The sequence below is a fragment of the Serinus canaria genome, chromosome 8, assembly GCF_022539315.1.
Source record: "Serinus canaria isolate serCan28SL12 chromosome 8, serCan2020, whole genome shotgun sequence".
NCBI classification, from domain to species: domain Eukaryota; kingdom Metazoa; phylum Chordata; class Aves; order Passeriformes; family Fringillidae; genus Serinus; species Serinus canaria.
The window spans coordinates 29,204,107-29,230,685 of record NC_066322.1 but is presented as its reverse complement, the minus strand read 5'-3'; the positions used below and the strand labels follow the sequence as shown (position 1 = coordinate 29,230,685).

The window sequence follows — 26,579 nt, the reverse complement described above, 5'->3', positions numbered from 1 at the left end:
AAAACCATGGTTCAAACGAGCCCATCAACATTGCTGTGGGACTAGGCAGCTTCACCAGAGTTAAACACAGTCGTTGCCTCCCATGACATCCCCAGTTTTCAATCACCTTAACTAAAGACCTTCTGGATGTTCAGCAGAACTCAGACTGACAGCCTCAGTTACTCAGACAAAATGGAGCTTGCTGGAGCTGGTCAGACCCAGTAAGGAGCTCAGCCTACTGTGGGCGGGAGAAATTCAACAGGGAAATTTGAGAACTGATCCCCTGGTGCTAAAAGGCAACAACATTTCTGTTCATCTGCATTGTTCTTGACCTCACAAGCTGAAGAACACCAGGAAGGAAAAGTAAAATCTAGATAGCACTGGTATTTCTGAGCAATGGGTTACAAACAAAAAGTGACACTCTTCAACCTGTAGTCTCCCAAAAATGAAATGCCAGCAAGGCCATGTCCTCTGCAGAGCACCATGAACCAACTTTGACTTTGTCTTTCATGGTTATGCATCTGGCTTGCTGAGATACAGTCTGATTCTTCACACCTCAAGCATCTGTGTCATGCCAGGGTGCCAGAATAAGGTGAAAAGCACTGATACTTGCTCCAGTGGCAGATCACTGCTTTCTCCAAAGAAGTCACTTCCTCTGCCCTCCCTCTCACCTTGCTCCCTCAGTAGCACTGTTCTCCAGCACATCACCCCTACCCTTTGTATACAGGCAGTCCCTGCAGACACCTGAGCTGCACCTTTCCAGTGAAGAGCTGGGAGCCACAGAGGATTCCACACTCTGTGTTTAGGCCTAAGGATATTACAGGAGGCTCCCAGTTTCTTAACCAGCTTGTCATGAACTTATTCCTTGGAGGACTTGCCCGCTCGTTACACATAGGCTCCTGGGAAACAGATCACTGAATTCTTTAAATGCAATTACCTTGAATTCTGGGAAAAAAAGAATCTCAGAGTGGGATTAGAAAAGGCAAAAGCTTATACTGCTCGAGATGGAGCATGACAGACTCATGATGGAGGTCACAAGACATGCCTGCCCCTGCTAACAAGGGCTGATGTGATATGCTGGGAAGTCCCTCCAGTCCTACCTTGTTAGCCCAACCTCTCCAACACAGCCCTGGCTGCCGACAGCAGCCTTTTGGGAGAAACTGCTTTTCAAACAATGCTGTACAGGAACTTGGTTCCCCACTGCACAGCCACACCTCCCTCATTTATTACAGATCACTTTCTTCCAGAACACCAAAGCAAACCCCAATCCCCTCTCACTAGAGAGGTTCAAAACCACCCCCAGTTACTCCTGAGTGATTTTCCATATCATAACCATGAGCTTTGGCTGTGCCCTTCCCTCCCTGGCAGTGATGCCACCTCATCATTCCACATGCTACAGAGCCCTGACAGAGCTCACAGGGCAGCACCAGAGGTACCAGCAGGGACATGGCAGGCGTTAAGCACCTGACTGTGCGCCACAGGGAGCTTCCACAGGGTCTGTGCCAGATGAGAGGGCACAGCAACCCTGACCTACCACAACCAGTCCATTTTCCCACCACAGCCTCCAGACAGGACTTTTAATGTCTTTTCCCGAGGATATTACTGTCTGTAAGGGGAAAATGACCTGACACAGCTATTTGGATATGATTTAGTTTTCTGGAATAACCAACTCTGCAAATGCTCTATATATCCCCATTCCAAAAAACCACTTTTCTTTCAGAAGTGTCCACAATGGAATTAATCCAGAATACCAATTTCCCCACCCGAAGATAAGGTTTCGGGAAATTTCGTTCTTCTACTCTGCATTTATTTCTCAATCTTTAAACCATTCCTTTGCTCCTGATGCCCTCCTTAAAAAAATTAAGCATATATTATAATCCAACTTTTCTATAAATATTAACAAAGAGAAACAAGCCCTTTCCAGCCACAATGAAAACATTTTACCTACAAATAAAGTAATCATATGAAGCTGCACTCCAGACATTTAAAACAATCTGATCCAGCTAAAACCAGGAAGGGAAACTGAGGAAAGAGCTCAGAGGAGTTAAACCCAGATTTTTGGAGGGACCAATACTAGGGAAGGCTTTCTTCCTGAATGGTGTGAATGGAATAATGACAAGTTACTGTTATTTGCTGACTTTGCATTGAAAACCACACAGTACAAATAAGAAAGAGCTTGAAAACTTGGCCACTCTGTTTTTTCCCCTTCCTTTATTTTACATGTGTGTATGTGTATATAATAACACCTCCACTGTAGTAGGTACAGGAAAAGAAAAAGGATGTAATGATTTTATCAGACCTGTTCCTAGCAGGAATTTGCACTCCTCATAAAACTGGTAAGAGTCAGCAGCAAGGCCCAGAAAGTGGTAGAAACAGGCAAAAACCAGACAAACACATGTGAGAAATACAGAAGTAACAGTGCAAAGATATGCTTAGATCATGTTATGGGGGAGAGAACCCATAGCATTTCCATCAATATTTTCAGAAAAATCTCAATTTACATAAAAAATACAGTATTCAGGACATCTTCAGATGAGAAACACCATGAACCTCAACCTAATGGAGATGTGCACAATAATGCAAAACCTGCAGCTAAAATGAAGACTTGGATGCAATCATCTTTCCATGTCAAATTGTTGAGATAAAAAGGAGTCTTCAAGTCAGCAAGCACCTGTCAGTAGAGGCAGGTGGAGTTTTTATATCTATTTCCTGAGGATGGCCAGAGGGGTTTTTTCCTCCCTTGCTGCTGGCCCCCAAAGCTATTTCCTCGTGCTCTCTCCCATTCCCAGTAAGAGATGGTAATTCTGCTTTAAAGATGAGTTGAAGCATACCTGTTGCCTGCCAATAACACATGGGCAGCTTTTTCCATCCTTGAATAAAAGGATTTGGAAGAACTCAAACCAAGTCATCTCTCCCCAGGCTTAAAAGACTTAGCAAGCTTTCTCCATAGGCTGTCCAAAACACACTGTTGAACCAACAGGTTTAAAACAGCTCATGGAAAAGATCTGCTGTCAGTTGATAATTTCCTTCTTATCTGGAGTGCTGTAAAACTCCTTGCTTTCTAAACAGCACCAAGGCTGCTGCTGGAAAGGGCAAAGAAGAGATTTGAAATTCCCATTATTTTACCCTTGTGCAGAGAACACCCTCCAGGTTTGCCCTGTTCCCTTCCTCCCCCATCCGCAGGTTACCTCCAGCGCAAGGCTCAGGGCAGAGGACTGAGAGCAGGTTCTACTCTGGGCATTCTCTCCCGTGTTCCTGGGGCTGGTCCAAGGCACATCCCAGTGGATTTGCAGTGGAGTGGCCCCGGGTGCCGCTAACAGGTGGCTTGGCCCATGGAGCGGCACGGCTCGGCTCGGCACAGCGGCGGAGCGGAACGGGACGTGCGCGGGGAGCGAGAGAAGCCGCAACACTCACTGTTTATGGCAGGGCCCTGGGCCCCCCAGGGACCCATTTTCACATAATCTATAATTATCTCTTTGCTTTAATCGCCTCGTCACTTCGGAGGCTCTCCTGGGCACAGGAAGAGGAAAAGCTCATTAACTGAACCTTTTCTCCTCTCTCCAGCCACCCATAGCTTTTAATTGCTTGGTGTTGTTATTATCTATCAGTGCAACTGGGATCATTTTCATAAGAAAGGGTGGTGGGAGGGAGGGAGGCAGGAGCAGGTCCCTGAGGTACGCTCCACAGACAAACCTTTGCTTTCTCAATTATTTATGCCAGCTGAGGTTTTACAAGTTGAATAAATCCATAACTCAAGTTTATTTTGAGCCGGCAGGCCATCCCGAGGGAAGTGTTGCCCACTTGCCGGCACACTCGTGTGCCATCCCTCGGAGAGCCACTGGGACATGCAGGACATGTGTCATCATCCAATTCCCCACCCACTGCACGGCACTGCACCACACAGGAGGCGGCCTGGAAAATGCTGAGTGGGAGCCACCAGAGAAGGACGTGCCCTCCAAAGGAAAGGCAGGCCTGATGAGCCCTTTGCACAACAAAGCAAAGGCCCAAAGGTCACTGCTCCAGGGACAGTAAAAAGGGGGGAAGCAATAAACTTGGCAATCATCTTAAACTCAAAAGATTGGTCTGCTGAACATCACCGTGACAGCACCCCTTTCTAAGCAACAGTGACGTGAAAAGCCCCAAGTCCCAGCTGCCAGGACCCACAGGTGTTTTGCTTGAGCACACTGTGGGCTCCGCAGAACCAAGAAAGCTCTTCCACAGGGATTGCACAGCCCAGCACTTAAGTGAGTGACACATCTGTGGCACAGCCACCCACATGGACAACACCAGCCCTTAATTCCCAACACAGATGCCACAGGTCTCTGCAGCTTCACACTCATTTCCAGTGCTGGTGTTCCCAAAAGTAGGGCTGGAGGGAGATAACAAAACCCCAACCGTGCTCTGGAGCACTTAGCTCATCCCAAAAGCCCTCGCTGGTCTGAAGCAGCATCCTTGCAATGGATGCTGGAAGCAGCTCTTTAAAATTCAGCAGCCTTTGTGCCTGACCACATGCAGTGACCTCTGGTATTTTCTGCCAAAACAGTTCATTTGTCTCGCACAACAACTAATCAATTCCCAGGGCCATCCATCACGGGGGCTCGCACGAGCCGGCCCGGCAGCGGGACCAGATGGCGGCTGCGTTAGTGGGATTAATACAATTCTGATGGATTGCACAGCAGCAGGCAGGTCCTGCACGCCAGGGGGGCCTGCTCCACACCCACATCCTAAATGCTTGCCCCACTCACGATTGGGGTTGCTCCCAAATGTCTGGAGAAAGGTGGTAGTTTTGACCAGAAAAGGGGTTCTTCAGCAAACCTCTGGATGGAAGAAACACAGCTCAGGGAGGCCTCTGTGCTGACTGGCAGGTGTCATTCCCATCCTGGCATGCCAAGGCCCTGGGGAAGCAGCTCATGGCAGAGTGCAGGAAGGCTCCTCCAGTGGAAGTGGAAAGGGACATGGACATTTGGCAATGTTATTTTTTCATTCTCCACCTGCCAAATCAATGTATTTGTTTCCTGAAAACACTTATAAACTGCCTACTCCTTGCCCCGGCTTAAAAAACCCATGAAAAATAAAGCTGAATTTCCAAGGCTGTGGTATTTTTGGCACATCTCTCAGATTGTGTCTTGGATGAGATTTATACTGGTAACACATCACTCAACCTCAGATCACTGGTCATTTCCCAGGTTTGTGAAACTCCAATTATAGTGCTTTGATCATGAAAGAGCTCCACTACTACTGCTTTGTTCTGGTAATAAGACCAGAAAAGGGCCATAAAGCTTTATGTAGCAGTAAAAAAACCCAAACCACCACTATACCCAACCTGAAATCACTGATAATTTCTAAATTTTTCCTTCCAAGGGAACCTCCAAGTCCCATCATCAGTCACCAGCATGCAGGAGTTTTATGCAATGCCTGAAGGGAGATAAGTGATTTGCAGAGAAACCCAGAGGCAGAGCACTATGCTAATACATCCTGCAACTGCTCCCCATTACTCACTGGGGGTACTTGAGCTTTTTATTGCCAGGGTTTATTAATGACTCCTAATTGATGACCAGGGCCCAGTACCCCAAAGTAAATAACTGCTACGCCTCATTAGCTCAAGAGACCTTCTCCTGATTCGAGGGCTGATCTATGAACACACAAATTGCACTGATTTACCCGAATCTCTTTCTAAATTGATTTAATTAGATCGGTATAACCTGTTTCTGTGGATGCTCTTGAATTTATTTGGAATCAGTGCAATGTACTGTGAGTCAGACTGACCATTTTTCTATCTTGTTCTCAATTAGAAACATTTGAGATAATTAGTGATAAGGAAAAAAAGTAGCCCTGGAACCACCAGAGTTCCTCCTACTGCTGATGCACTTAGGGCAGGGTATGGTAACTTCACTTTGTCCATCATTTACAGATCTGCTTCCTAAACCCCAAACATTTCATTCCACAAAAGGAATGTAAGCATTATTTAGGAATCATTTCAGACACTCAGTTTGAAATCAATGGCACTGCTGCTTTATTGCTAACTACTGCTGATAGGAAATGAGGGGTTTATTCTATTTAAAACAAAATCTCTCCTCTTCATACTACACAGCAACAGCTTGGAGGGCTTTAATTGTTTGATAAACTGTCTAAAAGGTTCTGGTACCAAATAAAACAAGTGAACCTGCTTGAAGACCCTTCAAAACTCTGCACCTGCATTCTTGTCTCTCTCCTGGTGCAAGCTGAGGTCCAGATAAATCAACAGCCTTTTCCTGCCTTTGGATCAGCAGAATCCTAAAGGGCACATGGTAGGCTGTGTTTGGCAGAGTAATACCTGCTGAAAAATTGCTTCCAGCAGTCTGTCAGGACTCAGGGCTGATGAGGACTCGAGTTTTAGCTTTTAGTACACAAAATAAGGGGTTTTTCTTACTTATTCTGGGACTCTTTAGTGATCCTCTAACAAGAAAATACTTATCCTATCAACAGTGCTGGGAAAAAACCTAAAGTGGTTTGATTTCTATTCAAGTTTTTGCATGCTTATTGGACCCACCAAGGATAACTGAGTCAATAAAAGAGTCTGCAGCAAAGTTCCTTTTCTCAGACAGCAGGTTTTGAGGGAGCACACACATACACACTAAACTGACAGCACAGCACTTACCCAGAGCAATCAATGGGTTAAAGCTTATCTTGGATCAAACTGATCAGTTTTCTTTCCCCTTAAAATTTTTCATGTTCTTCCTCTACAGAAAATGTCTTTTTTTTTTTTTTTTTTATGATAACATTCTGTTTTATGTAGTATTACTGAATCCTCAGCTTACTCAGTTTTTCTAAGTAACCACTCACAGCCTCACAAAAGTCACCCTTCTCTATAGCTATGGATCCAATACCTGCTCTAGACAAACGTGGACAACAACCCTAATGTTTAGAGCCACTCCCTCTTTGGTTTATCTGCTTGCAGGTTTGGTACCAGAGCAATTTTGCTGTTTAAGGCTATGCTTTTATGAGTGGAATTATCACACTAGAGATGTGTCAATACTTGCATGTTTATTCCCTGTTCCAGGAAGAGAATGAACAGTAGACAAAAGAACCAGGAAATGTGAAGCTGTCCAGCTCTGGGGATAGATAATGGTGACAGTTGCTCAGTCCTGTCTTGCAAGGAAGACACTGATGCCTGGCAGTCAAACTGAGCTGATGGACTACATGAGTTTCCACTCTGCCAGCACAGACAGGACACTTCATTCAACAAATTTCAGCAGAATCGCCCTGTTCCAGCTGTGTGGGAGACTGCACCTGCCTACAGCCTCATTTGTAAGGACAGCTGTGCTGTGCTAAACAAACAGCACCTATGTTCCTCATGGTATGTTTGGAAAAATGTATTTGCAGCTGTACTTTTGGAAATAAAAACAAACACATGAAAAGATTTAGGCTGGTCAAGTCAACCAGAGCAAACTCTTGTTTTTCTGTACATTTTTCTGTATTTCAAACCCAAGAAAGGGCATAGGCAGCACTTGGGATAACCAAGACTCTGACAGCACAGTAGGGACTTGCTCTGCCCCTAAGAGGAGAGCTTGAACAGGATTTAAACCACAAAGTCAAACTGTGAGATCAAATACAGTTTGATCATGATTTAAACCACAAAGTCAAACTGTGAGGCTGAGACCTCACTGTCCCTGGATCAGGGACAAAAAAAGAGCTGGTGGTCAGCAGAAGTGCCATTCCTCAGTGTGTTAAACCAAGGTCACACTTGACCACCCCTGCTCAAGGGCCAGGGCAAGACTCAGATGTGCTGGCTCTCCCTGCAAGGGGAGGAAGCTATTCCTGGCCAAGTCCTCCACTCCACTCCAAAGTGGATTGCAATCCCAAGGGAAATGCCTGCATTACTGCCAAGCACACATCTGCCACCCTGCCTGCTTACAACAGCTGCCTCCATTCCTACCTGAGCTCTTTGCAAAGGGTTTGGAGCCACCTGATCAACATTTCTGTTCCTTGGTTTGTGACAACAAGTCAAAGAAATGCTGTGCTAGAGTTTTAACTCTCTAGGTAAGTTCTCAGCTGGAGACTGCATGTTGAGAAATCAGTGTTCACATTTCCTGGATGTAAAAAGATGCAAGACAGTCATTAAAAAATGGGATCATACACATGTAAATGGATGACTACATGATGGGAAACACTGTCAAAAATTTAGTCTTCTTTGACTGTTCATTTTAACTAAAAATATGATACAGTATTCTAAAATTTCCTCCACAAAATCATTTAGGTATTGGATTTTAATATTATACCCATGATTAGTAGCCTGGAACAGCAGAAAAATAAACCAAACAAAAACCATCCAGGTGTCCTTATTCAGTAGCTCATGTCACTTATTACTTGCACCTTGACAGTTTTAAGTAGCAGCCACTCTAGTTCAGTAAATGCAGAGCTGGCTTTTCTAGCTGCAGAGCCTAGAAAAAAATTAATTTGATATAAGGCACAAACTGTCCCTGAAGGCAAACATTGTCCAACACTAAAACCTTCACTGAGCAGTCCCTAATGAATGTATTGGTAAAGAAATAACTATTTGGAAAAGGTAGTGCCTGAATAGCTTTCTATTAAAAATATCCAATATTGCCTTTTTTTAAAAGCCATATAACTGAAAAATGGGAAGCCTTGCCCTTCCCCCACATCTTGTGCTAAGGAAAGGTTACTACCTGGCAATGATACAGGCAGATATTGATTTAAATGATTATGGACCTGAAAAGTTCTTTCCTGTCATTTATTATCCTGTTGTAGTTGCCACCACACTTGTGCAATATTAAAAAAAAAAAAAAGCTTAAAAAATGACATTAAAAAACACAGTTTTTATCCAAATTCCAGCACAGATAATCACCTGATTATTTCTTCTTCTTGATATAATGAGCTGATGACTGGGCCTCCAAATACAGTTTTGTTTTCCTTTCCCCTCTTCTCTGGTGTCTGAAAGAAAAAGAAAGATTGGTCCAGCATCGTGGCTCCCTCCATATTCCCACCTCTCATTCCCAGCCCTGGCCCCTCAGGACCCAAAAGCTGAGCCTCTGTGAGACAGCATAATATTCTGTTACTAGATTGCAAAGCTTGCCTTTATAAATCTATTTAATATAGATTTAAAATTAAATTTTATAATGGGCAGCATTTCCAAATGATTTACTCCCAGGAACTCTAGGATTCTGAATGATTCCCACCATAATAGAAATGAACAATTAGAATAATGATTGATCGATATGGAGCCCCAGGCCCACCTTTTCAAAAAACCATCCTGCAGCCTGGGATCTGCAATTGCCTGACTTTCCACTGATGCCAGACTTTCAGCAGAGGGAAGTGCCTGCTGTCTGAAAGCCTGACCCAATTAGGGGGTGCAGGAAACCAGAGACCCCAACTCTTCCATGGCATTAAGTATAAGCAGCAAAAACAGGTTTGGAATTTGCAGCAGCAATTCCTTATAAAACCAGGCCATTCATTGCAACTTGCTGCTGCCACTGGACAGGTCTGAGGCTTTCTGTGATGGCAGAGTGACACACCTAGGGTGAAAAAGACCAGGAGCAAAGTCCCAGCCTCTTGCAGCTTCTCTGTAGCTGCAATACACAGAATCACAGAAACCTGGAATGATTTGGGTTGGAAGGCACCTTAAAATTGATCTAGTTTCACTCTCCTGTCATGAGCAGGGACACCTTCTGCTGGACCAGGGTGCTCCAAGCCCTGTGCAGCCTGGCCTGGAACACTGCCAGGGATTCAGGGGCAGCCACAGCTTCTCTGGGCAACCTGTGCCAGGGTTTCCCCACCCTCACAGGGGAGAATTTTTTTCTGATATCTAATCTAAACCTACTCTCTTTCAATTTGAAGTCATTCCCCCTTGTCCTGTCACCCCAGCCATTGTAAATAGTCTTTCTGCATCTTTCTTGTAGGTTCCCTTCAGGTACTGCAAGGCCACAATTAGATCACCCCAAAGCTTTTTCTTGTCCAGGCTGAACAATCCCAGTTTTCTCAGCCTTTCCTCATAGGAGAGATGCTCTATCCCATCTCATCCCTTCATTACACCCAAAAGCACTGCTGTACCATCAGAATTCTAATTAGAAAGATGTTGATCAATGTACTAGCTCCCTATAATACATTCACTTTACATTCTGCCCAGCTTGAGCCAACGAGTTCCACCTTTCAGATCTCCTGTACCACCCCAAAGCCATCACATTAGGTTTGCAGATATTACAAACTTCTTTATAAGAATACATGGAAAGGAAATTGGCTTTGAAGACTATTCCATGGCAAGCAGGCTCCTTCTAATTTAGAGTAGAAAGTGACATGAAGTTCTCCTTCTTCAAGGCAAAGGGCTTCAGAGTCTTAACAGTGCACTGCCCCTCTTAAAAAATTATTTAGCAGAGAAACTTACTGTCCATCAATTACTTCGATTCCACTAATAAAATAAAATTAATTTCAGATCACCTGAAAGTGCACAGAAGAGCTATTCCTATACAATGAAGCTATACTTACTATTAGTCTATCCTGTTTGATACAGGGGGATGATGGGCATTCAGTCAGTGTCAGAAACTGCAAAAAATTTTTAATCTATATTCTTTTATCTCTTCCCACTCTAGTTCTTGGTTGTTGCTTTTTTTCAAAGTCAGAAGAAACATTTCAAAAAATACATTTAATCTTTCTAGAGGCAGAAATTGTAAAGAAAAAGATTTCTAGGATTAAGTTCACTTTCTTTGCACAACGAATGCATTTCTACCAAAGATTAATCACGTTGATTGAGTACACATAAGGTCATCAGGAAACTTAGTGATAAAGGCTCTCCCAAAAACACTCAGGCAAAAACTTCTCTGGTTTTTAATCCATATACAAGTTACTTTGTCCAAGTAGCTTTTATCTCATCTCTTTCACACAGAAATAGGTAATTCAATATTCAATTTATGAATGTTGAAGCAAGCTTATTCCATCACAGTCCTTGATATGTAGAACAAGTTTATGAAGAAGGTCCAGGAAAATATTCTGTTTTCTCAGTATTTAGCCATGAAGACAGAGAAAAGGCTCCACCTTTCATCCTCAGGGGGCTTTCCAAGGGAAATGTGTCTAGGCTTCCCAAAAGAGTTAACTCAGCTGCAGCGCAGACACAAACTGGTTTCTCTCAATGCAGACACAAACTGGTTTCTTTCCAGCTGCCTTTGACAACCTGCCTATCCATGAGCTCATTGCCCACTTCCAAAATCCTTGCTGCCCAGCCTGCCAGAACTTCTGCACAGTATCTGAGCATGATGTTCCAAGCTCAGTGACACAAAAAGTGGAGCAAGAAGCAGCAGTTCCCTCCAAATCACGTCACAGCTACTGTCAGCACTGACAAGAACTGGTATTTTTATTTGTTGTTCATCCTGGCTGAAGGGATCAGTAAAACACAGATGCCCTTTTTCTTCTTAAATATTTTGAAATTTTTACAGCAAAAGAGAGCTTTTAGGGCTACTTATATGCAGGTAATGACTCAGGAGTTTAAAGTCACATTACCTCGCAAACCACATTGAAATTAAAAACTGACACTGCAAATTTCCTGTCTCCTCTGTTAAAAAGGCACTAATAATTAACTATGTGGCTCTCAATTAAGCCAGCTCCATTTCTTTCACAGCTGGCAGCGCTGTCCAGAAGCACTGCAGATGCACATGGAACTAATAATAGTTAAGGAATAGCATGATCCAGGGCTTCCATAATTTGGAACCTGAACCCAAGGGAGATGACTGCAGTAGCATCCACAGTTGGACCATGCAGGAGAGGTACTGTAGGAAAAGCAAAATTGCTGTGGACTCAAGAAGGACAGGACATTGCTCTTAAAATGCCAGTTAAAAACTGTGGGAATAAAGAGGAATCTGTGACAGCACGTGAAGACACCTTGGAGGATTGCACTTGTGTGCCAAAGCACAGGCAGTGGTATATAGGAAACAGGAAAAGATGATAGAGAGGCGTAAGACATGCCTTAAACAGTGAAATTTCTCGTGTTTTCCCCTTGCCCACCGATTCTTTGTGGCTGGTGTACAATTAAGGCTGATGTCAAAGTCACTGCTCCTGTGACAGTTAACTTTGGTGGGAGGGTCTGGCTGGCCAAACCCAGCATAAATCACAGGCAAATCTTGGCTTCAGCATGCAGCAAATGTACTCCTGAAGAGACATCTTCTACCCCCGACTCCAGATGGGCTCAGGGACTGGCACAGGGAACTCCACTAAGCCCAGAACTATCCTTCTCAAATGCCACCAGGAATGCCAGGAGAAAAGCCACACTCCCCCAGGAACAGACAGTGGAGCATCCTCATCCCTGCCTCAGTGCACTGGGTTTGTCAATAACAGCCCAGCTTGATCCAAGGGACAATGGCATCCTGGCTGGCTGTCACTGGCAATGCTGCTCCAGGCAGCCTCAAAGCCTGACAACCACTTTTGGAGCTGAATGGAAATACAGGGACTAATATTTGCTAACATCATTAATTCTTTTTTTTCTTCCCCACTCCCCCTTCTTCCTTTATCCACCATGTCAAGATGTATACTTTTAAATTGTTGTCAGCCATAAAACAGACGTCGTGTCCCAGTTCAGAGGTTAACATATAATGGCAGACACATTAAAAACCCTGTCCAATGCCTCACTGAAAATTTCAGCTCCATCTTCTCTTCAACAAGACAGTGGCTCAAACTCACTTATAAGCTTTAACAACATTAAAGCCTAATCATGATTGAAAAATAAAGGAGAAAGAGAAGATGGTTTTATCATACTAAGCATTATGGAAATGCAAAACAATCACAGACAAACATTTTCTTTGTGAGGGTTTTGTCACAAAACTCTCCCATGATTGCAATAATGATCCATTTTTGGGAAGTGGGATGAAAATTATCATTTAAGAGGAGGAGCAGTATTTTCCTGATAGGGGCTGGTTTGGTGGATCACTCTCTTGCCCTATCCCTGAAGACACGACAGGGATGGATTGTTTTTCATTTCCACACCCAAGCTTTGTTCCAATCTACACAAAACAGGCTACAACAGATTTAACAAGATGGCAAATTCATGGGTCCTCCCAATGACCCACTTCAAGCTCGAGAGCCAGAAGTAGCCAGAGATATGCAAATGAACTCACTCTCAGTGATTAGCTGGGATGGACCTGGACACAGCTATTTACATGCAGGGCAAGGGACTCCAAATTCTGACAGAAGGAAGGTACAGAGAAAGTCCTACAGAAATACTACAAAACAGCGAGAACAGCACAAGTTTCAGTGAAGCCTTTAAAAAAATGAAAGACCATAACTTCCAGTTAACAGAAGAGTTAGGTCCCAGGCATAGGTTAAATGCAGGGCATCTCAGTTTTATCCAGAGCAACATGGGAACTCTGCCTGGCTGGTTTTGCATGCCCAGACACCCAGCAAACACAGCAATAGCTATTTGGCAAGGCACATGGCTGGGTTGCACTGCACATCTATCATCCCCCCAATTCCCTCACATCTCGCTCTGGCTTTTCTCCACACTCAAAACCTTTAAATAACTTCTCATAAATACATATTTGAGAAGAAGAGAAAGCCATCAGCAAAAAAAAAAAGGTTCATCTCATCAAAATACTTATCTTCAAAGTTATCCTGGCCAATGCCTCAAAATGGTCAATAGTGAGGTTTTTCAGCACCAGGTACCTTGGAAACAGAAAAGTGAGATAACTTAAACAAGAGTGATGTATCAGCATCTCACACCTGAGGCACCACACTGCATGGAAGAAGTTTGCACTACGTATTGTATTATTTTCCTCTTCCTCTGAGCCTGATGCAGCTTGAGCCAGAGCAGCAGCTGTATCCAGCTTTGTGGGATGCAAGGAATACTCCTAACAAAATGACTCCAGTCAAAGCTTCTCAAGCATTTCTGCAGCAGCAAATGCATAGTGCAGATTCCAATCTGCATTTGTGCTACACAATTCACCTTCCTCCAGCTCACCTGCTCCTCCAGTGCAGGTGTCAGCCTGGCACATTCCCTGGCCTTCCTGCATGGGCATGCACAGAACCCAGCCCTGGGGACAGGGACACATCATCTTGCTCTGTACCTGTCTGCAAGGTGCACACAAGCAGCACTCTCCTTGGCAGGAATGTGGCAGCCTTCAGCAGCCACCAAAGAAGCCACCAAGATCTCTCATGGCCTTTCAAAGCGCTGCAGGACTTTGAAGTGCAACCAAAGGTCCTGAGCCACCAAGCCTGGAGGAGCTGCAGTTGCTGGATGCTCACAGAGATCTGCTTGGCAGGGGTAGGAAAAACCCTGGCCTGTGCCCCAGCTCCCCAAGCTGGGAGGTGTAGCAACTCCAGTCTGTTGTTATGGCAGGACAGGTGATGTGATGGAGCCCTGTCAGGCTCACAGGAAGGTACCAATAAATCCCTGACATGTGCTGATTGAATTGTAATTAAGCTGGTATAGTCTCAGGTGAGAAATTTTACAGAAGACACTTCAGACCCAAGAGCAGACCTGCTCTGCTGGCCACGTTCCCCTAATGCTCTGGATTAACATTTCTCCATTTGAGGAGCGAGGATTATTGGAGAAACAACAAGAAAATGCAAACTCTCCTAAAGTTTCAGACAGTCGCCCCCCTCCTCTCCCCGTGTGCCACTGCCTGGCCATCCCCCTGGGAAGGGAACTTGGGCAGAGACTAATTGTATTTGACAGCAGCAATTACACACAAGGCTGGAGATTAGAAGCTCGTTAATTGTGTGTGCCATAATTGCTGCCGTCTTTTCCTTTGCTAGTAAAGGCCAGTGCCAGGAGAGCCAAGGGGAGGAGGGTGCTCTCCACCCCAAACGCAGGTGGTCCGAAGATGAGAGCCCTGGGATGGGGAGGAGATGTCCCTTGTCCCCGGAACAATGCGGGAGGCTCCTCCGGCAGCGCGGCTAATGAGGCGTGAAATGAGGACAAACAATGCTCTCCTCCAAAGGTATTTTCCACCTGTACCCTTCAGATTTTACAGCTCGGCTGAACTTCACCCTGCCTGCAGCGGGAGCGAAGGGAAATATTAACCCTTTGGAGGTGATGCTACCACAGGAAATATATCTTTAAGCACTTATAAAATTACGCGTTGTTTGACATTGTTTCAATTCATCAAATCCTTCCTTCCTGACTAAGACACGAGCTCGGCATTTCTCAGTCTCTTTACTGAGCACTGTAAGGCACTAACACCTATCACCTGCCAGGGGTTTATGTACAGATCACAAACGGGACGGGACTGCTGGGAACGTGCCTTGAGCTGTTTGATTTTCCAGGATCACTCTGGTTCCATGGTTATGACAATGGGAAGATGCCATCAGCTCACATCCCAGGCAGCAGACCAACAACTTAATGTTACAACTCACTTTGAAATCTTTTTGCCCAATCACACAAAGCAGAAGCACATTGACAGTGGTTCTACCCAAGCACTATAAGCACACGTACCTTTGGTTAAACAATGCTTGCCTATTTTGGATACAATACCTGCTTGTAAGCCGTAAAACACAATGCACAGAGCTCCATTATTAAGCTTAGAACTTCCTAATATCTCACTAGATAAACTTTTCTGCAGCTTAGGGAGTTATTCTAGACAAGAATTAATACACAGACCATTGTTCCATTTGTCCTTACTTTTCTTCTTGCTGTATCATTTTTCTGCTGACCAATCTCATGGCTACTGCTTAGCTCCAACCACAGTTCTGTTATCTCTGAGGCCTGCCTTTGCAGCTTTCCCCAGACCCTCTGGTTTTAAAGATTCCCACAACACCCAAATAAGATACAAATCTCTCCTGGCTGAGGACAGCCTCTGCAGAGCCACCTTTCACAAAAGGCTGCCGAACCCTTCACACCAGCCCTATTAATGACTGTCATAAACAGAATATTTTAATATTCCTCTCTCAACAATCCTTCTTGGCTCCCAGCAGTAGCTCGGCCCCAGTGTGCACATGACTCAGCACCTGGAGCCTTTTCAAGAGCCTACTGAGGATCTGAACAATCTGAGCAAAGTGCCCATGAAAAATGCCAGCATGGTGGGGTTGAAGGGTTTTTTTTTATTTTTTTTTTTTTGTTTGTGTTAAATATTGAAGTGGCAGTTTAGCTAATATTCCAATAATGTCTACGTGAAGTTTTCCGGTTCTTTTAAGTCTCATCAGAGAATTTCCCTTTAAAAAACACTATTTAAGACAGGGAAAATACTTTCCAGATTACAGTCAAAAAATAAAAACCAACATACTATAAGTAATGTCATAGTTAAATAGTGCTGTGATCTAAAGCAAAGCTTTGCAGATTACTCATTTAACTCTAACGACTTAATTAATAACTGCACCATAATCACAGTTGGAAATTAGCAGTAAAGACAGTCAGGGGAAGGGAAATAAATGTTATGTGTGTAACATCATTTTGAGCAAGTCTAATGCTTGCTAGGAGCTGTAATTTCATGACTCACTGTACACATTTTAGCATATGAGTGGAAGGAAATACTACGCTCAAAAAAAAAAAGCCCTGAAGCAGTGGCATCCCACAGTTTTTGGTCTGTGGAGCACTTTTTTTAAAAGGAAAAGCAGACATGGAGATGGAAAGCACAAGACCACCAGCAATTTCCTTTCCTCATTCTTTTCATGGACTCTGCCAAAACTTGCATATTCCCAGTGCCTGCAGCCCAAAGGGTGAAGTCACTGGTGCTGTTTGAATCCTTCCAGCATGAAGGAAAGCAGGTCAGTCCTGGAGCAATCAATCCCTTCTGTCCCATCACCTGTATGAAAATCCATGAACGCCTAAGCAGAGGGGACCAAGCTACAGACACAAACACAGCCTGTACTGTAATGGTTGGGGTTTTGTCAATTTAATACAAGATATTTATAGAGATTTACACAGACATTTGTAGGAGCATGAAATATATTCTGATCCAAGCTGGAAATACTGAATAACTCCATGGCTTGGGATGAAACAGGTGCTCTGAAGCCTGAAAACTGAATGCAACCCTAAATTTTGGGAAATAAAGGACATCAGCAGTCATCCTCTGCTTTCTGGAGTGCCTTCTGGCCAGACATCCCTGTAGAGGCCAACATCCCCACTGGTGAAAGGAAGAGCTCTGAGGCTGCTAAAGCAATGCCATGGACATTTGTTTCCCACAGCACATCTCAGCTGTGAAGGCAGAGTGTGGATTTATGAGGTCTGCAGGCACAGGAATGGCAGAATGAAGAGATTTTCACTGGTCCCAAGCAGGAACAAGGAGGTTTCCAAATGTACAGAGCAACCCTTGGCAGGCTCAGCCAGAGGGAGGCAGGATCTGAAAGCAGCAGTCCTTAGTGCTGAGCACTGAGGCTGTGCCTGAGCCTTTCCCTGCCTTTGTGTTGGTTAGCTCAGCTCAAAGTACCTATAGGATGCTCCAGAGACCTTTGAGGAGTGCCACCTTTCCTTGGAATAGGAGTAATTTGGTACAACAGTGTCCAAATATCCAAGTAGGAGACAACAGCTGCCCTTTTCAAGGAAACCTTTTTCCAATTTAAGAGACAAATAGCATTTACATGACATTAACCAACCTGTTAGTTAACATCCAAACAAAATCTTAATCTCCAGTAATTACACTCAATACTTCCTTGATATTTCCTGTAAAGAACAAGCTAAACATAGCCACTTAACCTTTTCCTAATTCAAAAAGCAGTATTTTCACTAAAGAAACAGCTAACTTATGCTATAGCTTATGTTGTACACAAAACAATTACAGCTGGTTTCTCCTACCCAAAAGCATATGCTATTTTTAATTAGCACACTCTCTCTTTTAACCCAGCCTTTGCCCTGCCATGTGAAGCAGCAGGGTAAACAGACCCTTCCTGTGTTTGAATACTTTCAGGTAAATGTCTACAGCTCCACACCTAAACATCAATGTATTACATATTCCACAGTAAGATAAACCTGCAATTTCTACCCAAGTTCCTGAAATTTTTAAGAGCCTCTGACACAGCAAGCTGAGAGTCTTGCAACAGCTTCAATTACTTGGAAAAATCAGATTTTTTTTTTTTGTAATTAGAGGTTAAGTCTTTCCCAATTAAAAGCTGCCTGCCCAGCCTGGTGGGTTGCAGGCAAAATAGGAGCAGGAGTTTCAGGAGCAGAGCAAGCAAGAGAGCAGCAAAGCAAGTCAAAGCCCCCTCTGGAATGTCCACTAAACGCCACAAGCAGAGGAGTCAGTCCCTGCTCCTCCCACCCTCATTCACCACCTCACTTGGCTATCCCAAAAAAAAGGATTTTCCCATGTTTCTGGGCACTCCAGGGAAACACTGGGATCCATGGGTGCCAGGAAGGCTCTCTCGTGCTCAGGAAGCAACCTGGGCAGCAGGAATCATCACAGAACCACAGAATGCTTTGGGCAGGAGAGCACCTCAAAGGTCACCTTCTTCCAACCCCTGCTAAAACTGGGCAGAGAGAGCAGATCTTGCCCTCCTGGTCCTCCTCACCTCACCCTGCAATTTCCTGTTTATTCTTCCTCCTCTTCCAAACCTCCTGTTCCCCCAGAGGCTCTGCTCTCTGCCCCAAGCTCCTGAGCTGCCATGGCAGCTTCCTGCTTGGTTCAACACCTCTGCTCTGCCCCAAGCCCACCCTGCAGCTCTCCCAGCCCCCAGTTTTGTCATGTCAGCACTACCAAAAGCATCATGTACCTATTTGTTTTAGAGTTTTCAGTACAGAAATGAACCTCACAGGAAAGTTTTGATGGCTGGTAGAGTCATTTCTCATGTCACAACACTGCTCTTTCCTGCTTCCAGCCTCACACAGCTACTTCACAAAAATGAGCTCTTCAATGCTTTTGTCATTCACGTTTTTGTGGCTGCGGAGCAGCAGCATTTTTGCTAAAGTCTGCAACAAATGAAAGCTGCACTTGGCATTCACACACCTTCCTTGCCTTGCCAGAAACTGCCACCCCAAGGCAGAAATGACAGGGGGCACCTCTGCTTGCATCTTAGTCGTTTGAGCTCCTGGTCTGAAATTTTAACAAGTTCAACCTTGCCACCTCAGTTTAAGCCAAGATCCCTGGAAATATCAATATTTAACCATTTTCTGTCAACTCAGCCACAGAAGCAACGACCTTCATCAGAGGATCTGCAGCAACTGACACCTAATCTGGTGATCAGGTCCCTGACACATGCTTTCTCAGCTAGGAGAGCAATTGCTCAAGTGAAGTTTTAAGATCCCAGAGCTCAGCTGCATCCTGTGCTTCCAATCCCACAGCCATGGGATCACAGAAGAACCAGGTGCTGTGGGACTGCAGGCAGACAACAGAACCTGTTACTTCTGGACAGTGATTACAGGGATAACAAAAAAGCAACAAATTCCCTACTGCACAGGAAGTTACACAGTAAAGTGTTTTGTCTCACTCTGTTACATCTTGTCATCACTGTATGCCAGTGGTTTAAAATTATATATATATAAATTTACTTGCTAGTTTTTTTCAATTGCCTCTGGTGTATCTGGCTAGCATGCAGTGTCTTCATCCACCTGCAAGCCAGGAATCATGATGCTGGGATGCCACACTTTGCTGCAGCAGCACACTCAGCAAGGCAGAGCTACGCCTCTAATTATTCTTTTTTTCTCAATACATCCCAAATAGTATATTCTGTAATATTTCTGTAATCAGTGCAAGATGGTGAAAATTAATTCAGTGATATATTCAAAAGGAAAAATATTTTAATATTAATATTTAACCAAAATCACTAATGGTGACCGACCCTCCCCACTACTCTTACAACCAAGTAGCTGCAAGGGAACACTTTATGCTACTCACAGCACACTAACAACAGAGTGCATCAACACTGCTGGATCTGAGCTGCAAAAATGAGGACTAGCATCTCTACAAGCCAAAGTTAGCCCTTGGAGGGCTGGTATGATTGCATATTTAACATACAGTATATTTTCAGCAAGAACAGGCAGCTTAAAAGGAGGGAGAGAGAAGAGGCATAACCCTTGCCATGATAATTCTCTCCTTTGAAGAAGCTTAGGGGCATAGAAATGTGGGCAACCCCTGTACAGGATTTCAGTGCAGCCTTCAATCCATGACTGCATTGCTGGTTTGCTTCCTAAACTTCAGGCTCTCTGAAATACAGACTTGCAGCTTGGCACTGTTGTATTTCAATCAATCGCTTGGTCGAGGATCAGAATGTCATAAATAAAAGGAGCTGAGACCATAAATTTCTGCAGAGATGTAAAATCAAAGAGAACAATCCAACACACTCCCAGGGGGTAGGAGGCTGACACATATTCCAGCTGTTTATATTTCTAGTATGAAATGCTTGTTCATTTTAACTTCTTCACTTCTGCACAGCTTGCCAGAGCCACAATTCCAAGCAACAGTGTGGCTCTGGCATTTTGTTTTGTGCTGTACAATAAAAGGCTGCAGGAGATAAAATACCCTGTGATTGATCAAACTTGTCCACAAACAAAATCCCAGCCCCACCAGCACAGCATTCCCCAATGCCTGGCTGATGAGCTCCTTGCAAAGACAGGGACAGAAAGGCAGCAAATTACCTATGGACAGCTTTTGTGAGCAGGATCTGTGTCAGGGACTTTCAGCATCAGCATACACTCTTCATGAGAAGATGCAGCAAAACAACATTACCCACCTTTAATTGTGGAAAATGGGGAAATTCAGTTCATGTTTGTAGTGTGGTACTTTAGTTTCTGACACAACAGGAATTACAAAGCTTCCCCTCGCTAATAAGAAAAATTGGTTCTGAAAGCAAGCTCCAAAAGCAAAGCACTTTAAGCCTAGTTTTGCAGATAACAAAGTGCCTTTTTCCAGCTTAGATAAAATAAGGTGTGAGACCTCTAGTTTCACAAGTAGGAGTGAAGTGTACACAAACTGCAAGGTTTTGTGAGCATGCACAGTAAATAACTGCAATCTCCACCAACCCCACTTGCATGCTAGACACTGTCCCTCATACAGAAGGATCCCTCTGTGTGCTAACTAAACCTTCTTAGGATATAAAATCCTCAAAAACTATGACATACCCCAATGTGGTTCACAAAAAAACAACTCAGCAGTTTGTCTAAGCCCAGAGGACCCTGTAGTCTCACACACCCCAAAGCCAGAAGCCTGGGGTGGATCAATTTTCTGGTTTTAATCTTAATTTCTAGCACTTAATTTTCTGCTAAAAGAATAATAATAAAATACAGGCTTGATGGTTTGGCTTTGTTTTGTTTTCAAAGGGAAGAGCATGATTAGAGTTTACAAATTGTTTCAGTGATATGCATCTTCCAATGTGGTCACTACTGAAATAAGAGCTTTCAAAAAAAAAAAAAAGTAGAGCAAACAGTGATCTTTGTTTTCCATATTTTGTTAGAAATGATTGTTATTGTTATCAACAACATTTAGGTAAATAGAAAAACCCAAACAAAAAGTCAGATATGAAATTCCCTAAGGATCAAGTGCCACAGCAGGATCCATACAAAGAAATGTGCAGAGCAAAGCCCCTGCAGCTCTGTTCCACAGCTCCTCTTCCCAGTGTGCTGCATTAGCACAGGACAGCAAGCTTTAGGGAGCACAGCCATAATTTGATTAGTGCCCACTTTACACGCTGCAATTAAATTGCTTTTATAGTACAAAAGAAATAAAGTCGCTATTTTTCAAAGTTTTTGACCTCGCAGCACAGCAAGCCATAAATTGAGATATTTCCCCAAACAAAGCAGGTGCCTGAGCTCACTGCTGCTGGTGACAGGCAGAGAGGGACCCAAACAGGACCCTTCCACTCCTGCTCTTCCCCTCCCCCTTGTAATCCTGCCCATACCACTCTGCTGCTCTTTCCCAAGCACAAACAGTGGCTGCTGGGCCAGATTATCAGAAGAGACATCTGTTTGACTGATAGACAAAACAGGAAAACACGATGGGTGCACTCATTTTGTTTACAGACAACAGTTTTTCTAATGCATCTCTTAATTTCCAGAAGAAATTCTGCTGGCCTGCAGAACTAACCAAGAAATCCAAAGATTTCAGCCTGAAACTGCATTTACCAGCCACTAATCTCATTCTTAGAAGTTGACCAGACATAAAACCTGTAAGCTGCAAAAGATCAAAGCTTCTTGTTCCAGATATCAACAGGGCAGACTTGAGCAATGAATCCAAATTAAGGAAAAATTCAAGTTTTGATTTCCAATTTTTTTAAAAATGTCATTGGAAACAGAGTTTGTATTTGAGTCATTACAGAAATTTTTCAGTTCTCTTGGAGATCCTACACTACAGAGATTCCAAGCTGCCTTGGAGAGCTTACTTAAATACAAGAGGCTCATCAATTTAAATCAATTATTAAAATAATTCAGTTAACACCTGGTGCAACCTGCCAAAAGCACACACAGACCTCAGCTCTTCTGCAAATCAAGGAATTGTTTCTCGTGCTTTTCACTGTATCACTGAACTGCAAATTCTCTTTCCCACATTTTAGTTTCGAGCTGCTTATTGCATATAAATGTGACAGAGAAAGGTTATTTCACCAGGAGGGATGGAGCCCAGCCCTGGGCACAGGGTACCTGGCCACCCACCTTATCAAATATTGCCCCCTGCAGTACTTCCTGCAAAAACACCCAGTGGACAAATCCATTTGTTTTATTCCCAAAGGTTTTCCAGCCTACTGGACTGCTCAGAGCCTGCAGCAATTGTGGATTTGCTATTTTATTCACTCTGAAGTTTGTTTTCTGTTTCATGAGCCTTTTTGTCCCCCAAGGGTCCTCTCCTGGCATGATCTGGTGCTCCCACACCAACCCAGCATAGGAGAGATTTTATTCCCATTCACTATTTGGGCCAGACTACAGAGAATTAAATCCTCCCCTACTCAAACAAGGCACAGAATAGTACTTAAAAAAACACAAGCAACTTTCTCCCCTGTAAACATCAGAAGTGGAGCTCTCTTTCCCTTAGAGAGAAGTCTCTGTTCTACAAATTCCTATCTCCAACCTTCCTCATTACACAGCAGAAATTTTACTAACAGCATTATTGGTGAAGCCGAGTCAAACAAGTTAAAAAGCCAACTTCTTAAACTTTGATATAGAAATAACTCTTTAAGTCCTCCTGGGAGTTTCAGCACTCAAAGCAAACAGGAAGAGGTGTGTAAGTGTTTGGAAAAGGATGCCACTGAAGTTAGTAGTGACAAGCTGTTCAGATTTGAACTGGTAAATATGTAATATACGAAATAGGAAAAGGAAATATTTTGAACCGAGCGATGCCAAAATTGCAATCAGCAAATGGAAGGCTAAATGTGCTGAGCAAATCTGGATGCTTTTTTTATTATTTATTTTTATTGTTTGAGCTGTGCCATATAACCATCTCGTTACAAGAACGGATCAATAACAGCTCCCGGCCACCCCTGCAGTGTGGTGTCACACCTCCACCCACGGCCCCTGCGACAGGCTTTCGGTGGAAGGGACTGTTCAATGCTGCTAAGAAAGGAAGTGCTGGCCTCCTTCTGCTTCTTTGGGTTTGAAAAACTTGAAACCAGTGGGGATTTGTGATATCCAATACAAAGAGAGATGAGAATTTGGAAATGTGTGGGGGATTGCAAACAGCCACTAGGACTCTCAAAAGCTGCAAGCACTGAAGTGCCCAATTATGCAGCGATGTACATGAGAACAAAGTGACTGCATGAAGGTGACACCCATCTTCTGAAGGTGACATTCCCCAAATCCCTGAGCCCACTGCTGAGGCTGCAGGACAGCACCAGGCAGTGGGAATGCAGACCAGAGGGACACGCACACGGCGGCTGGCAGGGAGGGCAGGTGAGTGTCACCACCACGCTCACACCAGCCAAAGCCACCAAAAGCAATTGTCATTTGCTGCCAGTAAAGCAGGAAGAGGACAGGTGAACATAGGAGAAGAGAAGCAGCCAGGACACATCTTCCTTTGTAAAGGACCCGAAGCAGTGGGAGGTGTTGACTGCATGAAATGTTTCTGTTTCAGGCTGGAGAATGCAAAAGAATGGCTTCATAAATTATTCTCTGTTCTGGAGGAAGAGTGAATAGACTTGAAGGACAGGTGATGTCTCTGAAATATGCAAATAGAGCTGAGCTGGTCCAAGCAATTACCTTTCCACTGCCTGGAACTTCAGACTGAAAGGAATGACTCACAAGAAACAAAAGATGTGCTAAAAGGTAGAAGATGACGAAGGAACACTGCATCAAGAGGAGAATGGAGACAGCATGGAAAAGAATATTCCTGACCTCCTACTAACAGCTGTTCTTGGGAAAAGGAGCAAAAGAACCCCCAACACTTAGTAAGACCATGCCACACAGAAGGGCTGAATTGCCGAACGTCCTGAAAGACAATTGGGATTGTTCTAGACCAACACAGCCGTGAGATTCCCGTGGCTTCCTGGATGTAAAGACAGTGGACCTCACCTCAAATACCCTCGAGGTTACCTGTTAATTTTGAAGATTTTCCAGGAAATAAAATTGCTGAAAATAAGCGCACAGTATGATAATTTTTTCCCAGGTTTTAGACAAAGCTCTGAAAGAGAAGATTAGGCAGGACTATGAGACAACCTGCAGGCAGCAAAGGTGAAAAAGAAACTAAACCACACTGGAAATAGCCAAGCAGATACAGTCAAAAATGGCACACAAACCTCAGAGAGCAGAGATCAGCTATGCTGCTGCCTCTCCACATTCAGCTCCCTCCTAATGAATTGTGGGTACTCCAAAGTCAGTGCAGGAACAGGAAGCAGCAGGTGAAGTTTGGGCTGCTGTTGGAGTGCTTATTGCTTCTGGACCCAAATTCAGGGCAGACCTACTGCATCAGAACCCTTTTACTTCAGGGATTTTTTTTTCCATCCAAAACAAAGATACTAAATTAAAGCAGGTAAAATCTGATGCTGGAAGTGTACTAATAAAGAAACTTCAATATGAAAGAATGAATCAATGGAGAAACAAGAAAAAGGAATGAAGAAGTGGATCTATTTGGACTGCACAAGAAATACTGCCTTTAGTTCCATTCTATTTATTAACAAAAACACTGACAGCCTGAAGGCTGCAGAACAGCAGCAAATCTGCTGAGGAAAAAATGAACCTATGAAAAAAATAAGTGGTTTTAAGCTTAAAATTTTCCTGAAGGATCAAGATAATAAAGCTGTTTTGCAAATATATGAGACAGGAGACTGAGGAGGATTTAAAATAACACAAAAGAACAATTTTGACAGGTGAGATGAACGGTTGAAGAAAAAGTAAGTTGGGAACATTGAGAAAGCTTTTAAATAGCAAAATTCACAAGGATGCACAACACAACAAGAAATTGAACACTTTTGTAGTGTAATTACTATTTATGATTCATAATGATATGAAAGCCAAAGTTTTCACATTTGTAATGCGCACTTTATACTGCTTTCAAACCAAGCATTTGGAGTACTTCATTCAGAATCTATGGTACATAAGAAAAATCTGAAGGAACCCAGCAGATGAGCATGTAAAGGAGACACAATGACAGTGATGAAGCACCTTGTAATGTACCCACAGCTCTTTTCTATAAATCCAATTTGAAATTTGAAGACTAAAGTAGCTACTTTATCTCCATCCTCTGACACATACATCTCCATCATTTTAAAGAACAGAGCTCCCTCTCGTGGCTCCACAACGTGGATTTGGTGGGGAAAAGGAAAAAAGGGAGAGCAGCATGAGATGCATCCGAGAGGATTCCTGAGAGCATTCTGGTCCTATAAAAGTGGAATTAAAAAGATGATGTAACAAGAAGGACAGGTGAATTCTTGTGAAGAAAGCAAAGCCAACTTTATTTCAATACTGAAATTTTAAATTACATTTTTTACTAAGGCAACCTCTTTACCTTAGGGGAATAGAGGAGGAAGAGCGCTGCCAACCTCTCTGTGTTTGCTGTATGGGTTCTTTAAAATATTTGTTTTGTAAAAACATATTACACCTCTTTCCTGCCGACAGTTTTGTAACCTGAAGCTCACAGCTCTGACAGTAAGTATTTCTCTGAGGCAAGGAAGTGAAGGGAATACCCAAAAAGCTGCCACCACACTGAACAATTTGTCCAGGAAAGTACTGAGTATTTTGTTTTGTTGGTTTTTTTTTTCCATTTTTTAAATTAATATTCATGTGTTTCACCTGACACTTACTTTATTCAGGATTATACATAGATTTTTACAAATTACTTTATTTCTGTATGAGAATTTTAGCTTGGACAAGAATTTATCCGGCAAGCAGCCAACTTTGGCTAACTGCACAGCACATAAAACTATTTTCTCCAAGGGCATTAAAAAGGATTTTTTCTAAATGACAGCCTTTCTTTACTGCAAAAACACTATGAATGGCATGGAACATGAACTAGGGAAGAAAAAAAAATTAACCTTGAACCTCAATAACAGCATCAGAAGACAACTTAAAATCAAATTCTTGATTCACAAGATTGTGTCCACACAGGATTTTGCTTCCAAAGCATGGGAGTATAGAAGAACAAATTTCCTACCATGAGAAGAAATCACCATGCCTTCAGCATTTTACTATTAGTGAAATATCTCCGCTCTATTTCAAAGGCTATACTTTTTCTAAAGAGCAATCCTCTTTAAAAATTGTATAAAAGTCAGTCTATAAACAGGAGATATCCTTAAGGATTCAATCAAGTAATAAACCTGGTAGATGAAAGACAAATTAATTA

The 26,579-nt window shown here is 43.3% G+C and overlaps 1 protein-coding gene across 1 annotated transcript in view; it reads right to left on the bottom strand.

Moving 5' to 3' along the window:
• ACBD6 (acyl-CoA binding domain containing 6) overlaps nt 1-26,579 on the bottom strand; it is an 80,157-nt gene that overhangs the window by 45,781 nt on the left and 7,797 nt on the right. The window contains exon 4 of the mRNA XM_009098458.4: nt 8,825-8,910. Within this exon, the coding sequence (XP_009096706.3) occupies nt 8,825-8,910 (86 nt within the window). The remainder of the gene's footprint in view (nt 1-8,824; nt 8,911-26,579) is intronic.